The sequence below is a fragment of the Achroia grisella genome, unplaced genomic scaffold (genome assembly GCF_030625045.1).
Source record: "Achroia grisella isolate CSIRO2021 unplaced genomic scaffold, CSIRO_AGI_Agris_v1 utg874, whole genome shotgun sequence".
In the NCBI taxonomy this organism is placed as follows: Eukaryota; Metazoa; Arthropoda; class Insecta; order Lepidoptera; family Pyralidae; genus Achroia; species Achroia grisella.
The window spans coordinates 6,986,752-7,000,491 of record NW_026713051.1 but is presented as its reverse complement, the minus strand read 5'-3'; the positions used below and the strand labels follow the sequence as shown (position 1 = coordinate 7,000,491).

General features: G+C 33.1%; 1 protein-coding gene across 1 annotated transcript in view; it reads left to right on the top strand.

Annotated features, from left to right (window-relative positions):
* Window positions 1-4,982: 4,982 nt before the first annotated feature.
* Window positions 4,983-13,740, top strand: part of LOC131853035 (dual specificity calcium/calmodulin-dependent 3',5'-cyclic nucleotide phosphodiesterase 1C-like) — a 125,190-nt gene continuing 116,432 nt past the window's right edge. Inside the window, exons 1-2 of the mRNA XM_059203828.1 lie at window positions 4,983-5,410; window positions 11,654-11,702. Of these exons, the coding sequence (XP_059059811.1) occupies window positions 5,291-5,410; window positions 11,654-11,702 (169 nt within the window). The 5' untranslated portion in view covers window positions 4,983-5,290. The remainder of the gene's footprint in view (window positions 5,411-11,653; window positions 11,703-13,740) is intronic.

Sequence of the window (13,740 nt, the reverse complement as noted above, 5' to 3'; positions counted from 1 at the left end):
CCGTTAGGTTAAATTTAGTTAGTAGGTAACACTCAGACGTTTAGGTGAAAAAATATAAAAAATGAATACTCAAAGTTGTGGACTATTTAATCGTGGATTTAAGCTTTCCATCAGGTGGGCCGTTAACTATAATTTAAGTTGCATAAAAATAAACATTGACTTGTATGCTTTATGCACTCAAGTCAATGTTTAGTAAGTAGGTAGGGGGAAGGGATTGTTATGATGTGTACCATTTGTTAGCGATGTACCATGTCAGGTAGACCTTCACGTTGATCCCTTGGGAAACCGACGTGAATTTGCCCCTATGGGCTGATCATGTTCACATCTTCCACAGGTGCCCCACCAGAGTATACCGTTAGCGAAGGCATGTGCATAATTCCATTAAAAAATACAATAGGTAATTAATAATATTAATTAGAGACAATGTAAGCAAAAATGAAGTTATCAGTAAGAGATATGAACCCAACGTAACCTGACATAGTAATCAGTTATTGGATAACGCAGTGCAAGCGATAATTGAAATGTCAGTAGTTATAAATACAACGAAGTAATAAACATGACGGCCGCGGTGGTCTAGCGGTTTCGCACACCGCTTTACATCCGACGGTGGCGGGTACGATTCCTCGCACAGTACAACATTTGTACCCAGTCTGGATGTTTTTGATTTATATATGTCAGTTGTCTAAACCACAACACAAGCTCTGTTTAGCTTGAGACTAGATGGCGGTATGTGAATTTTCCTGAAACATATTATATAATATAATATATGTTAAGCGCACAAATAAAAACACAAAAGTGTCAAACCGTCATTTTAGTTGTTATCTATTTTCTTGAAAGCAGTAAAAAGTTTATTATTGTGCAAGTCAATTGTAGTTTTTTATTGCATTGAGTGAGTTGTATAATATATTCTAAAATAACTACATGCTGAATATATTTGTCAAGTGGAATACTTTGAATATTTTTGTTTAAGTTTGTGAATTGTTTTTGAATAAGACAGGTGGAAGGAATATCAGTGTAATTTGAAGTGGTGTCGCCTAGGCCACATTGTTAAATATTGTCTTGATGTATATGCGTCATGTCACCCATAGAAATAAATAAAATTTCGTGTCTGTTTGAAATTTTTAATTAACAGCTTTTCACCAAATGGGAAAATACGTATATACTACACATAAATAAAAAAAATGTCTGTCTGTCTGTTCTTGTTAATCTCTGTAACGGCTAGACCGATTTTGATTGGCCTTTGTTGTAGTTTTATTTTATTCATGTATAGATAAAAGGAAAAAGATTTGATATACGGAGAAAATATATATTCGTATAGTATTGAGAACAGAATATGAAGGAAGTAACAAACAAGAATGTACAATAAAAGGAACTATAAATTTAGAATACAAAATTCATTTGTGATTAGCCAGTTACAAAGACTTACTCGCAGATAGCTAATGTTCTTAGGAGTAACTATGGATACATTTATATTGGAAATTATATTTTAGTTAAAGGCCTTCATACTATACTCGTATGCGGCAGGTAGGGGTTGGTTTCCGCCGCTCCATAAGTCCTTCCGCTGGTTGGAGTACCATCTGCACTCGCTCCCTATCGATCAGTGAAACTATGTAATATTATACGATAGGCGATAGCTGCTTCCTATCAGATGGTGTGTCATCAGTTTCTTTGCCATTCCAATCAGGTAAATATAAAAAATCATATCAGTACTCATGTGTAACTCAATTTTATCATTTTCTGCTCAGACAAATTATAAATAGCAGGTCCACGAGACGCTGGATGGTCGCCAAACGTCCAGACTTTGACCTAACCTATTTTCAAAGAAAGGTCAATTGATATCTGGCTCATAATTTGCAAAATAGCGATCACGTTTAATGTGATATACGTACCTATGTAATGTTGGGAGGTGGAAGCTTTTAGTAACAGGCCTATTTATATTAATTATTATCGTAATATCGCAGAGCAATTCACAAACTGTAGGTACTTGCTAGACAACTAATATATAACATAGATATATTTTTTTGTAAATACATACATATAATACGTAGAAACCGTTGCTGAATATATATTCAGCAACGGTTTCAGCAAATATACAATATTTGAGTAGATATATATATATCTACTCAAATATTGTATATTTACCCAAAAAATTTCACTTATTTCCTAGAAACAACTATGCTTATAACATTAATACTAGATTTAAAGACAAACTTGCTGTTACTCAGTATCGTTTAGAAAAGGTCAATGGATCTTTTATGGGAATGGATATAAAATTTACAATAAGATACCGAAGGATATACTAGAATTACCTAAATAAATTCAAAACAACTGTTACATCATATTTATTAAGCAAAGCCTATTACACACTAAACGATTACTTGAATGACTAAAATGCATGCCAATGAACTACTATTCCAGTATTCGCTGGCGGGGCACCAGTGGAATAGTAAAAGAGATGCATGAGGTTAAATACGTTAGTCCATCGTGGAAAATACGATACTTCGATAGAAGCAGACACCAGTATACACTAATCTTTATGTAAATACATACATATGGCTGGCGAATTGCATGTCTGAGTTTGTATTACCATTTGCATTGTGAGAGCAATTATTATAAATCGTAGTCATAGAAATATTAGCGCGCACCTCGACCTACTTGAGTTCGTCAACATAATAATTATAATGGTCATCGCGTAGGAAATTACTAGGCCTTAGTAAAAAGACACATTAGTATAATTTATGTTAACTGGCCTTTGCTTCTCTATAATTAGTATATCAATGTGTACGTTCTGAAGCAAGTTCAGTAGATCAAGCGCAAATATAGATCTCCTACCAATATGTAATTGGGGGAGGGGATTTATATTTGCTAGCAATGTACCATGTCACGTTGACATAAGCGCGGTTCCCACTGCAAACCCTTGTAATAAATTCCTGATAATTTGCTGACCTGACATCATGTTCATCTTATCATCCTCCATTGATACCCTGTCAGCGTAAACCGTAAGAACAGAGGAGTAGACTATTCTACTATCATTAATAGAAAAAATAATATGTTCAATCAGTCAGTGCATTGAAGTAAAAGTTGAATTTATAGTAGTGATTTCCAAGCGGGCCGGGTCCACCTGAAATAAATGTACCATGATACCAAACTATTAGCAGATACAGGTACAGTGTATGGGGTATACCTATATATTTATATACCAGATTATTACCAGATACAGGTACTGTGTAAGGAGTATACCTATACCAATCCAATAACATGGTAGAATATCCCTGAAACTGACTTTTTAAAGCAATTGGAATGAAAAACAAGAGGTCCATGTGATGGAAGTGGTAAAAACTACAACATTAAGTTCTCATATGACTCCCGCGATTCCACTCAGGCGTTGCCATTTCAGAGGAGGATGTTATCTCTTATTCTGTAATTTGACTGCAGCTAGCGGCTTGGTGGTGGCATAAATAGAATAACATTTTTAGATTTTATTATTAAAATAAAAGTTATTATTTTCATAAATAGCATAAGAAACACATGAACACCTAAAAAGAACACAACCTTTAAGATATATTTTTACTTTGGTTTGCCCTCTATCGGCTTATTTGGTATAGGTACACGTGTTTTATTAGGCTGTCTATGTATATGTATTTACATCTTTATCATATGGTTATAAGTGTCTATAATCAGGTCACATTTTAGTTAAAATGTTTGTTTAAGTCATTATATATCTGACAAATATATTGATACAAGCAAGTTACAGCACGTCGCGTAGGAAGTAGGAACGCAACCTTTAAAGATGATCATCTAATGGTGTCATATAAGTTACAATTGACATTTCGTGAAATACAAAAATAGAAGAAAAGCATAAGATAAGACTGAAATAATAAAACTCATTAATTTGTAATTCCAAAATATAATAGTAACATTCACTGAGTTTATACGACAACAATCTATTAATATATTTATGTAGATTGTAAACAATTAATATGAAAATAGAAGTGTTCTATGGATAAAACTTGCATCAGAAGTTTAAACTTTGAATTTGTCCGTATTCTGAAAACCCACATGTAAGATTCAAATTTCAATAAAATTAGGATATTATTATTTGTCTCATGAAAAGAGATCTCGTATTTAAACATCGTGTCTCGTTCTCACAGATTGCCAGTATATGAATAAATTGCCTAAGTAAAAAATAAAATGACATCGTTTAAATTAAATATTTTCTTAATTTTATATTAAATATTTTTTCTCTTGCCCATTATAATATTGCATATAATTTGTACTAAGATTTCTTCCAAAACACTAACTAAGTATAAATAAAAGAAATAACGCGGCATAAAATTATCAACAATTACTGTTTTACCCACACTATACATAACTTTATTTTACGTAGTTACCTTCTATTATTAATAATTTTAATAAATTTTGTTATTCTACATTTTTACATTTAGTACGATGTAAAATATCAAATTGAGGTAATCGTAAAATAATGTTGGCAACATTTAAGTCGCGCGCTGCTATTGGCTGTTGGTAGACATCCTGAAACAAAACGCTATAACTTAGAATTTCGTAGAATTCGTGTAATGACATTTTTAATAAATAGATATTAAAATAAGATGGAACATATTTTTTTTTTATAATATAAGTATAAATATAAATTACAGTGCTTTTATTAGTGACATTTAATATTAAATAATTTTTAGACTTTAAATTCTCTTTAAGCTCTCTGAGCTGATTATTTAGAAAACTTTTAAATTCGAAAAATACAATTTAATAGATAAAGTAGATATGTAATAAATTAATTACCTTCGTTAATATCATCCTCATACTATAATGCAAATACACCTATATATTTTTATAGGTAACTATAGTGTTATGTTAAATAGTCATTAAATAAAACGTAAATTTTATACTTACATCGACTCGTTTCGTAGCGTTCCGATAGTCGGAGTGGCGAACGCCTAGGGGTAGGTAGCTCATAGGCGTTCGGCCGATGGCCGCACGACTACTCTTCTCGTAGTGTTCTCTCAGTTATCGTTTGTCGTTCTCTTATCACGGTCTACTTCGAACATTACCTTAAATTCCAACTACAATAATTGAGTCTATATCATCATGTTTCGTTACGAAACTAGTACTATCTAATTCGCGGTATAACTTGATTAAACGCATAAAAATGTAGAGTTTTTCGATTTATAATTCTGTTTCTTGAGGGTTGATGAGATAAATCTCTCCCCGCGTCGGTATCTGCAACTTTTGCAGCACTTCACTTATTTGGCGGGCTCGTAAATACGGAACTATGCAAAAATGCGGGTTTTGCTCTGTGTTGTCCGGCCTCTTGCGAAGAGCGATGTGTGTCAGCAGCCGAAGAGGAAGCAGCGAGTCCTACTACAGGGAGCTAGGCGACCAAGACACGCTGGTAAACATCACCAATATATCCATTTACCCTTAGTAGACATCCATACCGCTTTTTGCATGTGCCGTTCATTCATTATACTTCGATATTCATATAAACATGCCGCTTTTGCTAAATGTCATGACACAGTATGGCTAATCAATTTGTTTACTATACCTCGAGGACAGGTTATTATATTATTTATTTTATGTTAACCATTGCATTTTGTGTTATTTTAATTTTTATTCGTAAGTGTTTCGTTTCGTAAGTGTATCGTATTCATTCTACATTTGTTGTACATTATATTTATGTGTTGACCAGGTTAAGTTTGGTGCAGAAAGTGAAAGTTAAATTTCACTGAGTTGCTAATTGGGAATTTTCGCATAAGTTTGAACTATTTATGTTTACATATATAAAATGGAATGCTCTGTTCGATTTGTTTAAACTAATAGAAAGTAAATCTATTATTGTTCTATCCAAAGTGAATAATAAAAATACCTATGTTATTAATTACAATCTAAAAGTATACTAAGATTTTGTACATAATAAGTTTTTAAGTTTTATTTATAAAAAACTTTTTATGTAACCATAACATTTACCTGCCGGGTTATATGTTGAGCATAAATATATGGGGAAAGACTGTAATATGTAACATTTATACAATAGGTAAATGGGTCAATAATGAATTTGTTTTATTTATATAATTTTTATGTTGCTGCATGTTCAATTCTATTTTGCACCACTGATAATAATTAATGAGATATTTATATTTAAATAAATATGAATATATCATATTGACAAACTTAAATTAAAAAAATGAGAAAAACAAAAAATAAATCAACTAAAAAAAGTTTCTAACCATTCATTAATCACTGTTTTTAAACGGCTATTAAAAATATGTATTTTTTTAAAGTTTTCATTGTTATATACGATGAAATAATAAATTTCTTTACACATCTTGAAAGAATATATCTATTGAAAATTTAAATTACTTGAATAGCACTGCTTTAGTCATGCAGTGGTTTAAAACGGTATGGAAGCTTTTGCCTCACTATCTGATGGTCCACAGGTCGGTGCTGCACAATACAGAAATATTTTGACTGGCACATAGAATATATACATACATATTCACAAAGAGTATTTTAAAAATATCTGTCTGTTGTATTAGGTACTACACAACGAACAGAAGTATTACAAACACCTTACTGGGTATTCTCAAGGTCTTTAATTTTAAAATGAATTATATAATATATTCAATTGGACTCTCTATACTATACAATAGAACCCCTCGAAGTAGGGTGACCCTCAGATTATTAAATCTTGTTATTATTGTGGTTAATTTCTTTATAATATAATGAGAAATTAGCTGTTACAAGCAGTATTCTGTGTGTCCTTAATTTAAAGTAAGAAATCCTACATATATTATGTAATTAACAAATATAAAACTTAAGTTTTTAAACTAAACTTTGTTCGCATGTGAAAATTTTAGTCAGGACTATAAGGATGTGAATTAATTTAAAAGGAGACTTTCTTTTTATACCACATTTATTTTTAAAACATTTGCTTTGTCTGCAATTCTTTAAAATTGGCTTAAGAAGAATAGACTTCTTGAAGTAAACTATCAATCGCTTCAAGAATTAAGATATTTCCAGTCGTTCATTGGTGAAAAAGAAACAAGAAGACAGAAGGACAGACACACTTACGCATTTACAATATAAATAAGTATATTTATAGATAGAATTCATTGTTACAGGGCATTGTTATCACTGGCGGTTAGTGGTACTGTGCTAAGAGGAAACTAACCATTTCATATGCTCTATATATGATGTCTTATATCAATACACAACAAAGGCCCATGATCTTTACAGAAAATATGTTTCTTTTACTAACACAAGTAAGGTTTCATAAATATATTTTTTAATTGGGGTATACATATATGTAATTGCAATTAATCTGGATCATTTTTTCAAAATGCATATTTAATATATTCAGTTTGGCCATTTTGGAAAAATATCGTACCTATAGTACCTATCTACATTTTAAAATGACCTATGTTTTCAATACTGTTAATATTTTTAATCAATTAAAAATAAACTATTCTTCCTCATAATGAAGAAAGTAATAAAGAAATTTACTTATATCAATAAGTTTGATCAAACGTTATTCATGGGGGTATTCCACGTGCGTCGCCTGATAAAGTGACATTCGTGATGACCGTGAGGTGACGTTGGCCACGTTCAAATGGACCGTCTGCTTGCCCTCTATTTCAGTTAAATAAACTTTAAATTGACCGTAACAGTTCCTTTTGTGATCCATGCGTCCACAAAGTAACTATAACTCATAATAGAATCGCGATACCGGTTTCATGTGGTTGAAGACTTACAGTTACAGTTAACGGGTTAATAAGATAGTTTAGAAAAAAGAAATACATTTAAATATAGTACCTAAAGCAAAACATTTTGGTTCAATGTGATTTTGTTTTCATATATATTGTGTGGTATTTTATTGTTTCTTAAATCAAATGCATCCAAAATTCATCCGAAAATCCCATGTCCGAACAATTCTATCGATCCAATGTCCCCTACCATCGATAAATTCTCTCAGTCTGATCTGTTACTGCCGCCCCTCCATCGACCGTTCCCTCCTTTTTCGACCGATACACTGTGCCAATCAAATGAGGATCGCTATTACGACTTAAGTCCTGCCTGTCTGACAATATTGTCGTAGAACCGCGGTTCCAGAAGTCTTTCGTAAATTTTTATGAATGGTTATGGAATGGTGCACCCGCCTACGCTAACGGTTTACTCTAAGTGAGGTACAAGTGGAGGCTGATTGGATGAGGATGAAGTGAGGGTTCTTAGCATCCATTGTGGTGAATGCACCAGGAAGTAATCACGGTAATTTCTAGGCGAGACCCACTGGAAGATCACCTGATATGATACATGATCTTCTGCTGTCTGCCTGAAAATGTATTTACAGATTATAAATTAAATACTAGAGTACAAAGTAAAAAGGATATTGAAATCAATATAGGATCTAATAATACATAATATTATAGATCCATTAGTATTTACAAATGGAAAAATGAGCATGAAGTCAGGTAGGTTAGATTACTTTCCACCCTCCCCATGTCTCCCTCCAGGGAGGAAGGAGATTGACAATAATGAGAACTAGTGGTTCCTAATATATCTTATCAGGCCGATATCCACGCTGCCCCCTCTGGATACCATACCACGATAAAAAACTGATGAATTCGCCACGATGGGCTGACTAACTTGACTTCAAGCTCATCCAATCATTCATTTCCAATCCATTTGTGATTAGCTAAGGTAAACCTTTAACGCAGACGAGTGCACCATTCCATTATTATCCATAAAAACTTCTCTCCTTTCACCTCTACCCACACAATGTCTTATTCATAGGAAATGTAGTAATTCAGTAGGGTTGTATACTCATAAATTTTTGCCTTTACGACCGGACATGTTACTAACAGTTCATCACCGATCACATTTTAATACCTAAAATTTTCGTATTTTAATACTAAAATTTAAATGCGATGTCACATAATCTAAGCCCCCTTATTATATAATGACATCTGCCCTTCCCCTTCTAGGTGTGTCGTAATTCATGGACGGTATACTAGTAAACATCCTAGTAATCATCCTAGACCTACTAGGATGTTTACTAGTATTGGGACAAATATAGCCCATTATTAACCAATTCCCTCAAGTTAGCGCTAAGCCTGGTTTTCACTTTGATGATGATAACCAACCAGGATAATTTATAAAACGCCATCTAGTCTCAAGCTTAGCAGTCCTTTTGTTATATGCACTAGAGAACTGAAACAAATACATTTTTTTTTGTAAATGCACATACAACATATATAGAAAACACCCAAACCAATACAACCAGTCATACTCATGAATACAAATGTTTGCACCTTGCGAGGAAGCGAATACGCGGACATCGGAAGTAAGAACTGAGGCTATTGATTATTTTTGATATACCCTTATTGTCTTAATCAAATTATTATATAAAGCATACATAGGGTTGCTGTGTATGCTTTATATAATAATCAGACTAATACTTTTATTTATTTATTGACTTACCCAGAATATACCACCAATATGTGTACAAAATAGATATTCGAAAATTATCAGAAGCTTGCATAAAGTATTATATTTATAAAAACAAAATATATTTACTGAATTAAAAAAAAAATCCACATATAGAAATGTACATTGTCAGTTAGTAACGTAGTATTATATTACATTTTAATAAAAATAGATATCGATGGCATAATTGAACCCATGCGAACCCTGGTCGCTTCGCTAAGCATTAATATTAATGTGAATATGTGGTTAGCGACACGCGACAGTATATCATTTATAACTATGTAAAATGAAGTATAATTAGCACTATCGTGTATGCATTGCTATAATTAAATTTCAAGTTTCATTTTCGAGTTCAAAATCTGATTCCGTTTTTTCTACTTTTTTATTATAGTATTCCACATTTCTAATACACACTATACACAATATAGAAATAAATATAATGAGCAATTACATTGTCATGTACAGACATTTTACGCAGGGCCATCTTGCTACAAATTAATTAGAGCTTTTCTAGTAGGATATACAGTAGTTGTTTGTGACAGATAAATAGGATTACATAAATATATTTTTTAATTAAAAACGCTGATTAATCCTTAATATATACTATAATATTTATTCCAACATTTATATCTAGAAGCAATTTAAAACTTTTAATTGGTAGAATAATTCTTAATCACACTTCGTAGAATCCAATCCGTATAGAAGTATTGCGTGGTTTAAAAGTAAGCTAGGAAATAGACGGACGCGGAGGGCGACTTTGTTTCATACTGCTCAGAGATGAGAAACTTTGTTATAAAACTTGTTGTAAGATCCGACTAGGGAAACAAAGCACAAACATTGCACCAGTGCAAAACAAGAAAGACTCGCAATAAAGCATAGGTATACTAAGCCGCTTGGCAAGCGAAGTTGTAGTAGTTTAATATCCGCTTAGAGGGTTTGATACCTGCCCTGTAGTGGAACGTCAATTGGTGGCGTTTTTTTATCACTAATTAGCTTCTGGCTTGGTTATAACAATTTGGTTGTTAGTTAAATGCTCCTGTCAACTTTTATCACCTAAAAGATATTTTATTATAAATTTTGATTGAATGCAATGCAAAGAGTGTTTTACTTTATTATGGACGTTATTTCCAATTTCATCTCTTACGTTGGTAACATAGAGATTCATTTATAGTAAATAGAATTGTTTCTAACAAAGCTTTCTGAAAGAGTATCGTTAACGATAAGTTTGGATAGAAAGATAACGTAGTGATCCCGAATGAGAGAACCTAAACCGTAAAAACTCTATTGTGGTATATGATATCACAATCCTTTATGTACCTTCATTCATAGAATATATATATATATATATATGAGTAAAAATAGCAGCTGTACCTATAATTAATATACTATGTATGTTGGAAATAGATAACGGCTGGTCAACAATTATTGTCAGCAAAGTTGTATGCATAATTGTTTCATTGCATATTTAACTACGGGAACCATAAATAGAAGCAATAATGTCGCGACATTAATACACGCTTATCGGTGCCCAATAAAAGGTATGTAACTTAACTGAAATATCAATACAGAATATTAACGAAAGGTAATTTTCTTAAAAGCCACCTATCTGGCGTGTCCTATTCAATATTTCTGGAAAATAGCCCACTTGAATTCGACTTATCAAAGAAAACTTGACTTATTTTCTCATTTTGTGAATCTTTCATCTTTCAAGATTAACTCACCGATACGAGGCCGGTACTGATAGCCGCAAATTTTCATCGTGTCCGCGTAAAGCATTAGAGTAGAGATTTTGTACAATCCCATACATATTGAAAATATATGAACTTTGCAATACTATATGAATGAATTAACATCTATTTTATATATTCAGGTACTGATAAAAAATATAGTTATGAAGTATGGACAGGTATATAGATTTTTACTTATGTTATATTATATAGTCAAATTCCTAAATTATAAAAAATAGTTTTTAATACTTTTTATTTACAGGCTCTAGAAAGTAGAAACATTAGATAATAGACTGACATGAAAAAACTACAATTAGATTAACGTTACAAAGGCTTTTTACTTTTTATAGACTCGGGAGTGCTTTTTAAAAGAAAAGTTTCTTTTTAAAATGCTTTTTTTATTAATATGAAATTATTATTTTCAGAAAATCGAAGATCGCTCCTCTGGTTTATCCGACGATTCCGAGGAAATTAGTAAGTACAAATTATCATTATTTTTAGTACATTTTACATACTAAAGGTTCATATTTACTACAAGCGTGAGATAGAATAAGACAGCAACGGCACCCCTTTTGCTGTGGCTCCGCATTTCCAGAACACGTCCATTACTATCTCTAAGAGTATTGGGATTCTCGGTGTCGACATCTCTAGCACAGTCGAGTTCCGTATTCACCTTGAAGAAAAGGTCAAGCTGGCGTCCGAAAAGCTCGGTGTGCTGAATATAGCGAGGCTGTACTTCACTGCAGACCAGAGACTTCTCTTGTATAAGTCGCAGGTTCGGCTGCACATGGAGTACTGCTCTCATCTTTGGACAGGAGCACCTGGATACCACCTCGGTCCTTTTGACTCGGTTTAGAGACGTGGTATGAGAATTGTCGATGATCCCAATCTATCAAACGGTATCAAACCACTTAGCTTGAGGCGAGACTTTGTGGCATCGCTTTGTGTGTTCTACCGAGTATACAACGGACTGTTTTCTGAAATGTTTGACATAATGCCTACGGCTACCTTTTACCATCCCACCGTTCGCCATCGACAGGGAATTCATCCCTACACGCTGGAGCCTAAGTGGTCACGGACAGTGCAGTTTCAGAGGAGCTTCCTTCCGCGTACTCTTAGATTGTGGAATGAACTACCCGCCGAGGTTTTCTCGAGAGACTACAGCATGGGGTTTTTCAAGAAGGGTATATTAAGGTTTCTTAAGGGTCGACAACGCGCATACACCCCTGGTGTTTCAGGCGTCCATAGGCTAAGGTAACCGTTTACCATCAGATGGGCCGTATACTTGTTTGCCACCTACATGGTATAAAAATAAAAAAAAAACTACAGTATTTACTGTGATTTATTTACTTAAGAATATTCAATATACAGACATGCATGGCATAACTACGGGGATCGGGTATCTTAAATTCACCGAATTAATATGACATCTCAAGATGCAATGGGTCGTAAGAAGCTTTTTCATAGCTTGAAGCAAAGAAATGAAACATTAAAGCAAACAGAAATCATAATTAACCATTAAAAGGAAAACAGATTGCCAATTAGCACATTCAAGAGATATAAGCTATTGAATAAAATTGTAGAAATAAAATATCGATGAAATAGGGTTTTGCTCGTTGCATAGCTTGTTGTTGTTTTAGATTAATTACATTTTCAATTTGTAGCAGACATGCATGTTCTACGTGACATGCGAGAACGACTTCTTATTAACTTATTTATTTTTGCCCGATGATTTTGTGTTGAAGTCGTTTGCATGGGTCAGTATCAACTATTTTAACTTAGACTAAAGTTTTTTTACTTAGATTAAAGTTGTATCCGTCAGGCAGGACTTAGCCTTCAACCGCTCCATACGTCCTTCCACAGATTTGGAGAGCCATCTGCACTCGCCCCCTATCGTCTGGTGAAGCTATAAAGGCCAGCTTTGGTCAACAGCATTAGAGTAGTCCGTAAACAAGAAAACGTAAATCATAATCCAGCGGATTAAAATCGGAACTCGATGACGGCCAGTATTCAGGTTTTGATGATGTCTGAAACATTCGTATCCAACCAAGCTTTGGTGGATCATTCATTACCTAGCGCTGAGTCTTGCTAAGGCTCATTTTGGATTTGACTTGTTAAAAATCATCAGCTAAGTTATGACCACTGCATTTCATATAGGCTGCGTTTCCGAAATCATCTTTTAAAATAAGTACTGGATATTGTTCTAGGAACCTATCTTCATCTCGCGAGATAAAAACCTTTACCTTCTGATAGGATTTTATCGACTTTTCTTTCCTTTATTTTAATTTGATTGCCATTTTTGGTCAGATCTTTTTCTGTCACAAAAGGAGGAGGTTTCATTGTAACTATCAAAACCCTATTAATATGTATATTTGTGTACCGACACAAATATACATATTAATCATGCGAATGGATAGTTTCAAAAATGGTATTTAGATCCCTACCTACTTTGAGTAATGCAATTCGGTTTTCTTTATCATCCCACTCCATTTTAATATCAAAAAATATTTGA